Source organism: Cetorhinus maximus, chromosome 8 (assembly GCF_964194155.1).
Source record: "Cetorhinus maximus chromosome 8, sCetMax3.hap1.1, whole genome shotgun sequence".
Lineage (NCBI taxonomy): Eukaryota > Metazoa > Chordata > Chondrichthyes > Lamniformes > Cetorhinidae > Cetorhinus > Cetorhinus maximus.
In genome coordinates, this window is record NC_135886.1 from 32450061 (window position 1) to 32467003 (window position 16943).

Consider the following 16943-nt stretch of genomic DNA (forward strand, 5'->3'; position numbering starts at 1 on the left):
CATTAAATGGAAAAGGGAGATGCTTAACAGTGGGAAATTGGAAACTTTATGGTCAACTTGAGAATCAAAGTCTGAGTCACTACTAAAAGAGTGCTATTCAAGATTTTACCGCCAACTTGTATCATTGATAAACTGTAAACCAAGATTCCAATAGAAAGGACGGCATTAAGCAGAGAAACAGTAGCCGCTGTCAGAGTACATGTGAAACCTGGGGCAGAATTTTACATTTGAACGTAATATGATGCACGATGATGTCAGGCATCCCGACGTCATCGCCCTGTCTCGCGATATTTCGTTCGGTGATTTTTCATTGGCCGGGCGGGCTCGGCGGCAGAGAGCGGGGGCGATCACAGATCGGTTCCGCACTGTGATTTCACATGGTTGGGCCAATTAAGGTCTGCCCAGTATGGACCACGAGTGGTAGCGAGCGCTACCTGTGAGGGCAGGGGAAGGAGGGAGAGTCGGGTCTAGCGCTCTTTCGTGCAATGCGCGCAATAGAGCACTTCAATCTCCCTGAGGCACAGAGCTGCCTCAGGGAGATTGAAGTGCTTTTGAAAAAAATGATTAAACACGTTAAAAATTTAATGAAACATGTCCCCTTATGTGATTGTGTCACATGACATGGGACATGTTTTTAATGTCAAACGAAAGTTTTTATTTAATTTGTAAAAGCTTTAGGAAACCTCATCCCGCTCATGGATGAGGTTTCCTAAACAATGTAAAGGCCACTTAGCCTTTTCGCCTGCCCGTCAACCGTTAGGTTGGACGGGCAGTGTAAATTTGAAGTTAATTAGTTTGTTAATGGCCTTGATAGGCCTTTTGATTACCGGCGAGCGCACAGCTGGCTCCAGCATGGCCCACCGAATGAAATATCGTGAGACAGCGTGATGACGTCGGGACGCACGCCAACATCATCGTGTGTCATATTACATTCCGGCATGTTGGGCGCGCGCCCGCACGCCAAATGTAAAATTCTGCCCCATATGTTCATTGTATCCCTATATTGAGAGAATATGTAATCCATTGTTGGCCAGATAGCAAGTCTCTAATTTGGACTTCTCAGTAGCTTAGTCTGGAAACTGTCCAGGCCTATTGCCTGAAAAAGGCATTAGGCCCATTGCACATGCATGTTGGGAGTCCGAATGCCTGTTTTGAGGTTTGTTTCCAAAATTTGTAAGTCACTGACTGCAGCATACAACACACATGCTATGATCAATATTCTCAGGTGCTAGGCAACAAAACTAGCAGGCCTTAAACAGAGTCACTGGAGGCTGCCACCAGAAAGGCCTGTTTTTTTTTTTATTTATCTTACTGTGAAGGCAGGAGGAATTTTAAATTCATGGGCTGTCGCCTGTAGCAATTCACAAACACCCCCGTGCCCCACCGCCCCCCCCCCGCCCTGATTGCCTTCATGTTCCCTACCAGGCTCTCGAGCTGGGGTCAGAGCTGGCCAGTCTTCATTCTTCCTGCGACCAGAGAGCGACCTCAGGGGTTGTGGCTGACAGTCACACTTGTTAATAGTAAACAAAAGAGGCCAATGATCCAATTTTATCTGGTGCTACCACAGGCACCTGGGATGCACTAATTCAGACACAAGCCAATCTCTAGGCTAAGTACCTTGAACCTGAATGATTGTTGCACAGGTAGCTGACTTCAATTGTATCTTCAAATTCGCAGCACCACAGCATTAATACATTGTGTTGCTGTAATGGTATTTTGCTGTATTTTTGGATGTATCAATTATAGGGAACACCAGCGCAAATATAATCAATGAAAAACGGAATATCTGATTTTCTACTTTAGAAGATGTGTCTTTCAAGGATAAAATCCTTCTGTTACACAAATGATGCTTCAAATAAGTATTTCCTAACTACAGTATCTTAACTTCAGTGATTTATTTGTTGCTGCTACATTTGACAAAATGATTCCTTCTTTTGTTCGTTACCTTTTCATGGAGATACCAGAAATGTAGGATGACCTTTTCAAAAGCAGTATGGTTTTATGTATATACTGTATGTTATTTACATTTCTCATATTGTTCGTGTTGTCATTTATTTAGTTAAAGCCTTTGTATGAATATTAATAAAATATCTAAACCTTACTAGACAAATCCAGTTATATTATATCGAGTGTCAACCACAGCTCAGTGATAACATTGTCACTTCAAAGTGTTGTCGGTCCAAGCTCCACACAAGGGACTTCAGCACAAAATCTAGTCAAACACCAGGCCGTGGGCTGAATTTTAAGCTGGAGGAGTGCATGGTGGATGGGTGGGAGAGGGTTAAAACCAGAAAAATGTCAGCCTTTCAGGAACTCTTTCGAGTTATCAACAGTCACAGATTGCAACTCTTTCGAGTACAATCACAGTTCTTGGTTTCCAGGAGTGGGACATGAACCCACAACCCTCTGATTCAAAGGCGAGGGTGCTATGAACTGAGCCACAGCTGACACCAAGCTGGGTCCAACCCACCATTTAACTTGAGCATGTTTGATTGTGTGTGTCCAATCCCTTGAGAGAGGCTTGTTACCAATTACAATATGTTAATTGCTCAATTAGATACCTCAGGTCCTTTTGACTTTAACCTCAAGCTTCCTGAAACTCAATTTGCAAAGCCCAGTAAATGGTGGCAATTGAGGGGCTGAATCAATCTGAGGTAAATATGGCCTGTGGATTTCTTACCTGCTAGTGGGAAATAGTTGTTTGCAGTACTTATGCGTGAGGCTACTTTCTATAGTTTAGAGGTTTACTGTATCACATCAGGAAGGATACTCCTTTATGCTGCTTTAGATTGAACTTTAGTTGAAGATGGAAGTTCAGTTGAACACGAGTACTAGAAACAACACCTGCAGAAACCTGCCGATCACCGGCCTGTAACTTCATAACAGAAGTGCAGTCGTCGAGAGGTGCAGCTCACAGAAGGCAATATACACAAAACAGCATCAACAGGCAGATGTTGAGTTTCCTTGTCATGTCTGAGCACCAGTGTGTCAGAAATCTCAGGATGTCAGATGATGACAAACATCTGCAGCTTGCTAGAAGACCTGTTGCCAGTTGGACCTAGTGGCTATGTGTTAATCAATGGCTATTGTGATGGAATCCATTGTTCACGGGACCAGTGGGGAAGCATGTGCAAGCTGGTATCAGCAGATGGCTTGTTGAATGGATTGTTGGGTGGACCAACTGTGGTCTCAAAGCTTATTTTTTTTAAGACAGTCCCTAAATGAAAGAGAAATTAAGACTTTAAGTTTCTGGGAAATGGACTTAGGTTACCAGGGAAACAGAAACTGATTGAAACCAGGCAAAGGATAGAGCTATGGGATGATCTCAGCATTACAGGCAGGCTGTGAAGAGAAGAGGCGGTTGCATAGTTGGAAAAGAAGACCAAGGCAGCTGAATCCGGGAGCAGAGCTGAGAGGGATCTGAAAAGGTGTACCTTTTGATGAAAATAGTACACGTGGAACTCAGGTGGATTAAAGCTGCTGCCGGATGGAAATTGGGGACTAAGTCCTGCTTGAAGAAAAGGAGCTGGAATTCGGCCTGAAGAAATTGAGTTTTGATGGACTTTGTGGTTGGATTTGGTGCAATATATACTAAGTGGACTGCCCAGTAAACCCATGCGATCTATCTTTGTTGTATCTGCTATTTAAAGTACAATTTATAGTTTATATTGACTGCAATTTGCCAGTTAATTCATGTGTAATTTATATTGATTTTAGTTTCATTGTTAAAGTAAAATCTTATGCCTTTCTTTTTCTGTTGGCGTCATTTGGTTCTTTTCATTTGTTTGTCTCCATGGGGACCATAACACTCTGAAAGCCACCACTGCCCTTAACTTTTTTGCTTCCAGTTCCTTCCCGGGCTCTGCCATGAACATATTCAGGATCTCGCAGTTGGCCACCCACAAATGCATAAAACTGATGGCTTTTTGACAAGGGGGAAATTATGTCAACTTTGCCACTGATGACGCAAGTCAGAATGAGTGGGTGCTTGGTTTTGTGGCTCTGGCTGGTTTCCCCACATGTGCAGGGCGTCATCGACTGTAACACACATGGCAATCTGGCCTCCCACGGAACAACCACGAACAGTCATCAACTAACAGAGTTTCCACTCCATTAAGACTGCAGCCATCCACCCTCCCTGATCTCTTTGGATCTGGGAGCAGACTTAAAGGATTGCTGCTAGGCGGCAAGGGATGCCCCCTGCAAAATTGGCTGATGACATCCGTCAGAAAAATGGCCAACAGTGCTTCAACAAGTGCCATATCACCAGCAGATATGTGATTGAACAGGTTATCTGCAGATGGCCTGCAGTATGCACCAGCCAGGGTCTCTAGAATAGCTATGGTTTGCTGGGCTCTGTACAACATTACATGACCAAGTGAAGCTTGGACCTGCAGGAGGAACGAGGTGAAGGCTAGTCAGAGGGGTAGGGGAAAGAAAAAGAGGAGGGAGAACGTGACTTCTCGCATCTGTAACTTCTCTCACTGCTACCCACAATTGCAGGGATGTCTTTAATGATGCAAGGTTCACTTAGGCTGCGCCAATGGACCCATGTCACAAGGAAATGCAAACACCACTCTTTGTGCTTCATCTCCCCGCCACTGACACAAAGCAGCCCTGCCTGCAACCAACCAATTACACCTTCAAAAACCCCATCGGTCGCTATCAATTCATCAAGAAGCAACTTAGAAGGCCATTTAATACCAACACCTGAGTGTGGACAAGACTGGAAAGTGGAGAAAATGAATAACATTTATTTGAGGGCTCCATCAAAGATTGGTCCACCTGCACCTCTACAGGAGCAGAATCAGCCATGAGGAGACAAGGTAGCACATGGGTTTCTGACTGAGAGAGGAGCTGTGGGTGAAAAGTTAAATTGCTTTGAATGGAGCCCCCACATCCATGTCTGTTTACACCATCATCGCTCTCATGGCCCAGCTGCACGTCCTTGATACCACTGTGCTGGAGAGCAGTTTGGTGCTGATTAGTGGGATGTTGTAAGGCTAAGGTATGTGTCAACTTATTTAAGGTAACAGACATGATGGCGACCAGAGTTTATATGACAGTGTTGAAGCTGTGTGTAGACACATTTGATTGGAGCTTATTCCATGGTGTTGGTGACTATCATTGGAAGAAGACATCATCTCAGTGGCCTGTAATATCACGCCCCTCATGCTTGAGGTGCACTTCTCTAATCTCCGCAATTGTGGTGAGCCAACTTTGAATGCCTGTCAGTGCATTACACATTGCTGCTGCTGCTCAATAATTATACTCTTAATCGATGCCCTAAAAATACAGCATCTGCACCCAGCTGAGCAGAGCTTTGAGAGGGTTTTGCTCTCCAAAGTGAACTCTCCACTGCTGTCCCCATCTGCTCTTGCTCACTTGTGAAGTGTGCATCACCAAGTGAAAACCCAAATGTCTACTTTACTAATCCCATCAAAGTGTGAGTGCCTGAACAGGTGCATCGTCTGGTTGAGTCTTGTGTCTGTGCAACTCAGAAAGACTTAGCAACTGTAAGGACTCCGCTCCCACCACTTCCACAAGTAACACAAAGTCTTTCTACAATTATATAGAGTTATGGTGAGACCACACCTGAAGCACTGTGCGCACTTTTGGTCTCCACATCTAAGGAAGAATATCCAGTAAGTCCTCATTTTAAGTCACCATATTTTAAATCATTCTGCTTTAACACCAGTCAGTTAATAGGCCCAACATCTGTGTTTAACATTTAGGAGTTTCTTTTTAACATCATTTTGTCCAGGTCTGATGTAGTTGTTTCCCCTGGGTGGAGAACCTAAAACATGGGGGCATAGCTTCAGGATGAGGGTTCGATCATTTACGACTGAGATGAGGAGACATTTCTTCACTTTGAGGATTGTGAATCTTTGGAATTCTCTACTCCAAAAGGTCATGGATGCCCCATTGCTGAAAAAATTCAAGGCTGACATAGTTTTTTTATCTCCCAGGGAATCAACGGATATGGGGAGTGAATGGGAAAGTGGAGTTGAGGTAGAAAATCAGCCATAATCAAAATGATGTAGGGTCGGGGAGAAGGAGAGACAGCGAGCCGAAGGGTCGGGAGAAAGAGAGGCAGTGAGCAGAAGGATCGGATACAGGAGGGTTGAGGAAAAGGAGAGACAGCGAGCCGGAGGGTCGGGGGAAAGAGTGGCTATCAGCAGAAGGGTCGGGTGCAGGAGGGTTGAGGAGAAGGAGAGACAGTGAGCTGGAGAGTCAGGGAGCCGGATGGTTGGGGAGCAGAAGAGTCAGGAACAAGAGGGCTGGGGAGAAGGAGAGACAGTGAGCCGGAGGGTCAGGGAGAAGGAGAGACGGTGAGCCGGAGGGTCAGGGAGAAGGAGAGACGGTGAGCCGGAGGGTCAGGGCGAAGGAGAGATGGTGAGCCGGAGGGTCAGGGAGAAGGAGAGACGGTGAGCCGGAGGGTCAGGGAGAAGGAGAGACGGTGAGCCGGAGGGTCAGGGCGAAGGAGAGATGGTGAGCCGGAGGGTCAGGGAGAAGGAGAGATGGTGAGCTGGAGGGTCAGGGAGAAGGAGAGACAGCGAGCTGGAGGGTTGGGAAGAAGGAGAGCCAGCGAGCCAAAGGGTTGGGAAGAAGGAGAGGAAGGAGAGACAGTGAGCTGGAGGGTAGGGGGGGAAGGAGAGACAGTGAGCCGAAGGGTCGGGGAGAAGGAGAGACACCGAGCTGGAGGGTCAGGGAGAAGGAAGGTCTGGGAGAAGGAGAGACAGTGAGCCGGATGGTCAGTGATAAGGAGGTGTCCTGTTTGTTGTAGCCTAAGTTCCTATGACTGATTGCTCAAATCAGTTTGCACTTTACTATCAACTGCTGCACATTCTTCTACTTGTCAATCAACAGTTGCTGTCTTATTGGCCTATGGTTCCAAATGCTTTGTACCCCAACAGAAAATACAAAGACAGCACAGTGTTCATCACAATCTCTCACTTTTTTAAAAAGAAAAATTGCTTAATTTTGTAAATAAAGAGAACTTAGTATTAAAATTATGATGAGATCACTCATGTGTATGTAAAGCAGTGCAGACCGACCTGTTCATTGTAAGTGTTAAATACATCAGCAACATTTAAAACAAAATTTGAAATGCTCACATGTTTATGTCAAATATAATCTCACTAAGTTGTTATTCTGTGGATCTTATTTCATCAGATCTGACAGCAACACATCCATTTCATAAATATATTCACTGAAGAATGCTGTCACATCTCATGCAGTATTCCTAAAGATGTACTCCTGTAGTTGGAGCTTTATGGTATTCGAAGAATCTTGGAAAAAAAGAACAGTTCAGTCCATCTGACTAACCCTTGAGTTCAAAGCTTTGATAAATATAACAGACGGGCCAAACTTTCTTGTATCACGAATACTCAGAAATTACTCTGAAATTTACAATAGTTCCTGTGTGGTTCTTGCCAATGGGAAGTATGGCAAAGTATGGCAAAATTTCCTGCAAAGTTCACTAACCTATGGCTAATGTGAAAACTGGCATAAAGCAAGCCCAAAATCAGTATCACCAATAGAGTCTCTTGTTTTTGTTGCTCCTCTTCCTTATTATGTAGAGCAGAGATGTGCCCATTTGAAAGGCCATTCCACCTTCTGAACATGTGAGAAGGGAGGCTGAAAATATGAAGTGCACTAAGACTGACAGCACTTTGGTTAAGTATAGTCAAGTGTCAGTTAGAAATATTAAGGCAAGAAATTAGGCATAACATTTCTCTGAAACTTTGGATAGCTCAGTTACTCTGCATATGAGGTGATTTTAGGGCATTCTCTGCCTAAATCTTTGGGTGTACATCAATGCTAGTGGATTATTTGCACAAATTCAGGAGCCTTGAATGAACTAAAATAAAAACACAAAGTGCTGGAAAAACTCAGAGTTGTATCGGGCTCGAAATGTTAACTCTATTTCCCTCTCCACAGATGCTGCCAAACCTGCTGACTTTTTCCAGCACTTGCTGTTTTTATTTCATCAGCATCTGCAGTATATTGCTTTTATTACCTGAATAAACTAGTCCTTTTAACAAGGTACAGCTATGCAAATGCGCAGCAGAGGGTTTCAGCCGACGTATCTCAGAAGCGATGTAAAACCGATTGAGGACATTAGCAGGTAGTGACATTTCGGCGTAAAACCAGTATAAATCAATTACAATGAATTTCCTGAAAAAGGTATCGCAACTCCACTCTAACAGTGTAGCTATAAAGCTGTCCAGAAAATGTGAAGCAATGAACCAGTTCAGTGTATAAATAGGAATAAAGAATTTCTGCGTAGGGACTATTTCTGATTGATCGCACTCCCTCTTTATCCATGTCACTTCGGATTTTCAAATGGTGAATTTATTTTGTAATTTTTTGTTTTTTTTACTGGATCTCCTGTGATCAATAGAGACATTTTTCACATTAAAACCGTCTTTTATTGATGGTGAAGTTGTTAATTATTTTTCTTTATGGCAAACACAATCCTTGGACCTTCTGTTGTTAGTATTTTCTGACATTGATTGCTGAAGTAATTTTACATTTGCTGATTATAAATTGATGAATCAAGTAATCAATGCAATTCTTCTGTAGATGTCCCATTTCTCAACAGGCTGGCTGTTAAGAGTTGAGATTGCACTCTGCATAATGTTATAAGCAATCAGTAACTCTCACTATATGAGAGAGCTCATGCTTTGTACTTTCTCACTGCAGGTGGCGTCTGTGTGGCCCAGTCATTGAAGATTCCACGAGATCCCAAGCGAGTAGAGTTTGACAAAATTATCAAGCGACTACTGGAAACCCCCAATGCACGTGGAGTCATTCTATTTGCTAACGAAGATGACATTAGGTGAGCCTTGATACTGCAGATGAAAGATATCTCATATTCACAAAGCTCAGTGTTCAATGGTTCAATTTATAGATAATAGCAAACTAAGAGAGACAGGTGAATCAGAGAAGGCAATTCAAGAACAATGAGCTACATACAATATGATGGAACCATGGCAAAAGGCATTTATTAGAGATAATGGGAAAGTACTGGACATGAGAAAAGAAAACAAGTATCACACGTATTTAATGAGTAGGGGTGAAATAGCACGTTGAAAGGAGTCTAGGAGATTTAGTAAAATGCTGAACTATATAGCTAGAAGAGTAGTGGTAGAGGATGTCATGCTCAACTGTACATAAAATCTAGCCTGACCACACCTTGAGCACTGTGTGCAGGCGACTGAAATACAAGACCATTTGAAGTCTTGTAAATGGATAAGCCAAGATTAATCTCCTAATGCTAGATATGCTAAGGGTTACGGAAAGGCTAGAGAGATTCAGATTTTTCATCCTTAAAAGGAAGGGATCTTCTATAGTTAACCGAGAAAAGTTAAATCCAGACATCAAATTAAATGATGATAGCCAACCAGTGTCACAAGTTTAAATGAGTGAAATGTAAATGTGCACTGATGTCAGAGAATTTTATGTTACACTAAAGAGGTGCATAGAATGGACTAGCATGTTTAGCATATTTCCCAATGAGATCTAAGGTGGGCTCCTCATTCATAACTTGCTCACTTTTCCAAAGCCACTTCATCCAATTCAGGGTTGCGTGGAGTCGAAGCCTAACCTGACAGGCAATGGGCACCAACCCATCACAGGGCACGCAGTCACACACACACGGGGACAATTTACCATAACCAATCCACCCAACCAGCACGTCCTTGGATGCTGGGAGTAAACAGGAGCAGCCAGCGGAAACCCAGACAGCCCCTGGGAGAAGGTACAAACTCCACACGGAGACCCGAGGTCAGGATCGAACCGGGTCCCTGGAGCTGTGAGGGAGCAGTGCTGACCACTGTGCCACCGTGCTGCCCCTCAGTCATAGTTATCCTCTGATTTTTTTTTTATTCATTCATGGGATATGGGTGTCGCTGGCTAGACCAACATTTATTGTTCATTTTTAATTGCCCTTGAGAAGGTGGTTGTGAACTGCTTTCTTGAACCGCTGCAGCCCCTGTGGTGTAACAGTCCATGATATAACTACTACTCGTGATATATAATGAAAAGGAATAGACAAGCTATATAAGAAAACAGCTTTCTAATTTTACATTGACTAATCCATCATGGAAAACTGCTCATTTAAAACAATTATTGTGAATCAACTGATCCCCATTTTCTCAACAACACATTACAAAATACGCAACTAAAATCTAATTAACTCTCCCCCGGCAAAAAAAAAAGGCAAATTGCTTTCTACTCTGCAGGCTGAAGGATGATATCAAGAAATAATGACAAATGCCCTTTTAGTGATTTTTAAGGTTGCTAAGGAAAAAATAGCATAGAGGTAATCATGTCAAAAAGTTGAGAGTGCCAGTAATGTTGCTTTTTACCTAAGGGATCATTCACAACTTACTTGTCAAGTAATATATTGTAGTTCTACAATAGGTGCAGTGACCAAATTAGTTTTCCGAGTGCAGTAATCAATTTTGTGTCATCTCCCCAAGGCATAGTTTTTGCTCCCAGCAAATAAGTATTAAAGTAATTACTTTCATGTTCTTTTTCTGTCTGTGTAGGCGAGTGCTGGAGGCGACAAAAAGGGCCAATCAGACCGGCCACTTCTTGTGGGTTGGATCCGACAGTTGGGGTTCAAAAGTAACACCAGTACTGCATCAGGAGGATGCAGCTGTGGGAGCTGTCACTATCCTCCCCAGGAGGCTTTCAGTCCGAGGTGAGAGAATCTGGCCTTGTATTCCAGCCATTTAATTTATTTTTCTCCTGGCCCTATGAACAGGAATAACCGCAAACTTTTATAGTAGTTTACCTTGTCTTCTTTTAAATCTGCAAGTCTTTTTCATTAGTCTTCTGCGGGCTTCAATTGCAATTTACAATATGTGCCCCAGTTTAAGTTCTGTGATCAGATTTTACTTTCAGCAGTTATTTCAACTCTTCAGGGGTTGAGCAAAATAAAAAGAAAAGCTAAGCTTATTAAATAGAACATTAAAAGCGAGTTGTGTTATTGCACTGGTCTACCCAGACCAGGAAATCACCAGCTTTGATCCTTCCTTTATGATGAATTAGCTGATTTCATTTGGTGTGGGTGAGGGCTTCTTCAATTAATCACAATATCTCTGGTCATGGGAAGAGACACAAGAAGACCAGGGTGGTTGCCCTTATCATGGTACAGTGAATCCCTGCTGGAAATGCATGTATATGGTTGTCAGACAGGAATAGGATCGGCGCTGGCTCTGCATTCCATCGACAATAAGGAAACTACTCTCAGGAAAGGAGATTTAAGGAGTTGGGGGAAAAAGCAATATCACAAATTTGCATTTATATTTAATTGCTTGATACCTGAATCCTTCAAGACATTTTTGGTGAGTTCTTCTTTCAAGATTACAGCGCACAATCGTATCTAATATGCTTAGGACACAGCTGGTGCTCAGATCTCCAATCCCCTATGTACTTGGCACTGCAGGCTCTGCATCTAATTTGCTGAAGAGCTCACCATTGTGTTATCCAGATCATAGTACCATTACATTAATATACATTACTAATACATTTAATAATATAAAAACTTTAGTTATGTACACAATTTCCTCCCTTTTATGCTTCAGTTGTCCCTCAAACTCTAGATGTTTAGTGCAATTTCTATTGTTATGCTTGAAAAAAATTAATCAAAAATTAAAAGGCATCCAAGCTATCAGCATTTATGAAGGGGCCAGTGGGAGACAATTCTTTTAGTCAGGAGCTCCTGTGCTTTGATCTTTAGTTGGGACCTAACAATGTAATCCAGGTATACCTCGCTGCTAACTAGCTGAAGATTGGGACCTGTACTCTGAAGATTTGGGACATAATTTATTTTACTTTCAAAGCAGTCGTCTGACACAGGGCAATTCCCTCCTCCCCAGTTCTACTAAACATTTGTCCCTGTTTCCAGTTGACTAACAGAGGAAGCACCACAAACAACCAAGGGCACAGCACTTCTGATTTTTCAAACTGACAAGTGGCAAACTTCGGTGGGACCAATGGTGCAGTACACTTAGTGAAATATGAGACAGGTCTAGCTGCCAGGATCAGATCCCAATTGAATTTACAAGCTAATGCATTGAAACCCTTATCACTATGGACAACATGCTTTCTTATCCATGGAAAAAATATTAAAATGCAGTGTTATACACGAGAAAGACAGTTGGTGAGGGATAGAACTGGAGCCAATCTTTTCTCAGTCTTACATTTATTTACAGAGGGAAGCATTACAAGCATAGAGCTCCTAAATCAACCACACTACAGTTTCAGTAGGTGTCTCTTTACATGTGCTCAAGTGAAAACACAATTAATGCTCCCCGCCTGCATATAATTAAACAGAATTAATATACAATTAATATACAGTACACATCTAAGCTAAAGCCAGAAACTGACAAACACATTTCAACTTGCAAAGTTCCCTGACTAAAAATAATTGAACTCTGAAAGATGTAGGGATTTTATTCCTTAACTATTAGACTTCATGGCCTTGAAAGTGTAGTAGGGTCTGGTACATACAGGGTTAATGTGGGACTGAGTACGTACAGTACCACCCACACAGTGATGTAAGAAGGCACATGACCCAGAACCAGGGTCAGTCTAGATATGTTTAGAGACCTAAGATAGAGTCAGTGCCACACCTCTACCCTCTACTGTATATATATGTAATAAAGAATTGCTGTTAATATACTCAAGACTATGAAGCCTACTTCCTGGTGTCTGAAGCAAGATTCTACATGGGGGCAGAGTCCGAAACAAAAACCCTTATCCTCACAAGAATGCAGAAAAACAAAGTAAAAGGGCACCTTCAACGGGATCCTTAACTGAAATAAACTCCCAACTGAAGCTACAAACACAGAGAAAATTCACCAGGAAGAGAAAGCTCCAAACAGAGAAAATCTTGGAAGAGAAAAGCTAGAAGTTTTACTCCAGCATAAGACTCCATTAAATTTCCCCTGGAAGCCCACCTTCAACAGGCAGTGCTCACAGCCTGCTAGGGTGACATGATTTTTCAAAAAAATCTAGGCCAGGCTGTCCTGAGAACCCCTTTTCGTTCATTCAGTCAGAAGCGCCGTTTGAAGGAAACGCATCGCTAATCCCAATCCCCGACTCTGAGTCTCAACACGTGGTTCCTGAGTTCGGCAAAGAGAAAAAAAAAATTGTCTACTTCAGGTACCTGGCAACCATCGGAATTCCTAAACAGCAAGCCTGTAGTTCTTTTCCAATCATCCCAACTTGCAACGTTACACCACTGATTAAATTAAGTCAGCAGCCAGCCTACCCATGCAGCCATTGTGGAACCTTCTTCAGACAGAAGCGTGCCACCACCATTTTGGAAAGCTCGCCAAAAACCCGGCAAGTGTGGGAAGATCCATTGTTCGGCAGTGAACAGCGACATCATCTTGGAAGCCTGTAATCTCTTAAAGCTGCACTCACACTTTTTAAAAATCTTCAAAATGAATCACAATTCCACACTTCCCTAGCAGGGATTCCACTGGGACTCATCCATGGCCCATACCAGTCACAGATTTGGAATCTTTGGAAGAAAAGATTTTTGAGATGCAGCATTGCTACAGGCCTAAATAATTTAAAAAAAATTCGGAAGCTGAACAAATCAACACACTTCTTTACTCAGTTGGGACAATTGTAGACGACATCAGTTCACAAATAGCTATCAATGAGTCATCAGCCAAATTTGATGATGGTTTATAATCGTTCAATGTTTATTTCAACCTGAGATCCAATGAAATATTGGAGGGAGCCAAATTTTATAAGCGAGTCCAAGTGTTCGTGAAAACTGTCGATTTCTTCATAAACAATTTCTAGAGGCTGATGAATTAAAGTCTGAGCTCAGTCAAGATAAAATCATGATGGGTGTTGCAGACGATCCGCTCTCTGACCTCTACAAGCAAAAGATGATCTTACCCTAGACAAGGCAATCCAGTTAGCTAGACTGTCTGAGCTACCCGAACAACACAGGACCATCCTAAGGGGACAGACACTACTTGGGGCAGAAACCAACCCTCAGTTCACCATATCAGGTCAATGAAGCACAGGGACCATCTAAGTCAAAGAAAACAATTCCTGAACTGCCCAGCAGAGCAACCTTGCCAGCGCTGCAGTGTGAAGCGCCCTCACTGGAAATAAGCGTCCTGCGAGTACTGCCCAATGCTTCCACTGCAACCGACAGGGTCACATTGCTAAACTGTGCAGGTCAAAACCCCAGCACTGCGCAGACATCCCAAAGGTAATCCACGAGGTTTAGATGCATAGCCATGCTTCTTCGGTGACATCAGAAAATGTGGTTCTTCATTTTGGAATGCTGACAGCCTGGTAAACGTTCATCAAATTTTAAATTAGATTCAGGTACCAGCGTGCCAGTTCTGATAGATAAGGAACCATAGCTCCAAGACCTTTGGATTAGAATGACCGGGACACTCCAGGTCATTGGCACGACCTTTGAACCACTGAGGTATGGCAACAAACAGGTCTTTGAGCTGACGTACATTGTCCGGAATCAGCCTTTCTCTCTTCTGAACGGGGATGCCTCTGTGGTCTTTAATCTCCTCCAGACAACAGAAGATGTCAAGACTACCACAGTCGTTAGCCAGTCAGAACAGCATGGTCCTGAGTCCCAAAAACTAAAGAGTATTCTGACTTTGATTTCGTCTGCAGTATCTCTTCTCTTTTTGCGGGGCAGGTTTGTCCATCATCATTCCAGGTCCTGGAAAGTCCCCACTGGTCAGAACAACCTACTACACTTGAGATTACCATAGCAACCCCAGTGGAAGTGGTACCAGAGAAGGATCAACAGTCTGAGGAGCCTCTGCCTCAAACTATGATTATAGTACAGTTGGTAGACACACCAACCACTGTGCACACACAGTGTGCCAAAACCACAAAGGATGCTGGAACCTCGTAGCAGTCTCACACCATCAACAGCAAAAAACAGAGGTGAGCATGTTACTTAATCTCCTTCTTGCCACAAGAATGCTCTTCCTCAGCCTCAGAGAGCTTCCCGATGGCCTAAATGGAAAACGAAGAAAAGTCACCACCAAACAGACAAATATCATTTTTGTCCACTCCACAAGAAACAATCAAGAGTAACAACAACAATGCCCTGCCAAACCAGCCAGACCAACCAGGCCTGGTTTAACATAAAGCAATGGAAGAAATGGATAAATCCATACCCAAATGCGGTTGACTTGGAGGTTGGACTGGCAAGAACCAGAATTACCAGAGCCTACCACCCTCCCAACAGAATGGCAAACAACATGTAAAAGGTTATAAGGCCTCCAGACTGCCTGAACCTCTAACTTCAAGGACTTGAAGGGGGCAGATAGAATAGCGAGAATGTTGTTAATGTTAATACAGTAATAGCATTAATGTTATAACAATAAGGTAAATGCACAAGGCATACAACAATGTAAGACTTGAAGTAAACTAATGTAACTCTATATCCATGGGACAAAGACTTGGTGGGGGGGAGTGTGTATTAGGGTCTGGTACATTCAGGGTTAATATGGGACTGAATACAGTACGGCCTACACAGTGATGTAAGAAAGTACATGATCCGGAGTCAGTCTAGAGATGAATAGAGATGTGTAAAGACCCAGGGTGGACTCAGCGCCACACCTGTACCCTCTACTGTATATATGTATATAGTTATGAGTTGTTCATAAAGACTTGCTGTTAATATACTCAAGACTATGAAGCCTACTGCATGGTGTCTGAAGCAGGATTCTTCAGAAAGGACATTATGTATCTTTATTAGCAAAATAATACATCGTGTATTAACATTCCTAGACTTTCAAAGTTGCCCATCATCTGACTTATCTTAGGAAAGCTATTAGTTTTTAAGATATTTATTTAATCTTTTTCCCTTTCTAGAACTATCTCTTCTCTTTGACCAACTTGTCCAGCTATCGTTCTGTTGATGGTCTGGTCAGTGGGTTTCATGGTTCCCCGATTGTCCTTCTGGCTGCCTGCTAGCTATGACCCTTTGGGTTTTTCTCCAGCCCAGTAAAGATGATGAACTCTTTGCTTAGTGCCTCCTACTTGTGGCAACTGAGTGTGAGAATTTAGTGGCTAGAGATCAAGCCTACACTCCTTCAACCCTTTGCAACCCTCAGTAATTAAAATATGTTTAAGTAGATGTATTAAATCTTCATAATTGTATTGAAACTGGGCTTACTTGATTCCTGGTGTATGGTTGCAGCAGCAGAGGAATAAAATTGCAAATATGCCATTCATCAATGTAGAATATCTTCCCTGAGGTCTAATTGTAGTGAACATTTTAATGTAAAATCGAGTTCTTTGCCTTCCAGATCTCTTCAATTGCTTGCCAAAGGAATGTTCGCTTTGAACTGGATTCTTAACTTTGTAAATAAAATTCAATTTGTTGCCCATTTAGTCAGTTTCTCAGTTATTTTCTCAGTTATTCATATGGAAGCTTTGATTTGTGAGTCACTTCATGAATAATGACTTTAGTGTCTCTTTAGTGTTCACTCATTGTGAGAATGTGGGACGAGCTACCACATAGAGCGACAAAAGCAAGTAGCGTTGGGACCTTTAAGGGGAAGTTAAATAAACATATGAGGGCAAAAGGAGTAGAAGGATATATGGATAATATGAGATGAGATAAGGTGGAAAGAGGCTCATGTGGATCATAAATAGAACATGGATCCATTGGGCTGAATGGCCTGTACCTGTGCTGTAAAATTCTATGTAATTCTATGTAAATCTATTGGAGTCAATCACCCAATTTTAAACTTGGGGTATGACCAAATGTGTACCCTGTTTAGCTTTGATGATCATCACTTGCATTCTGTTTTGTAAAATAATGAGCTGCGGAAATTTATACTCAATTTCGATACCCTTTTTCCAGCATATCACATTTGAAAAATGAGATTTGTTAATATTGCTAAACAGCA

The 16943-nt window shown here is 42.5% G+C and overlaps 1 protein-coding gene across 1 annotated transcript in view; it reads left to right on the forward strand.

Moving 5' to 3' along the window:
* LOC144684080 (metabotropic glutamate receptor 4-like) overlaps window positions 1-16943 on the forward strand; it is a 1228983-nt gene that overhangs the window by 602670 nt on the left and 609370 nt on the right. Inside the window, exons 8-9 of the mRNA XM_078547795.1 lie at window positions 8710-8845; window positions 10560-10714. Of these exons, the coding sequence (XP_078403921.1) occupies window positions 8710-8845; window positions 10560-10714 (291 nt within the window). The remainder of the gene's footprint in view (window positions 1-8709; window positions 8846-10559; window positions 10715-16943) is intronic.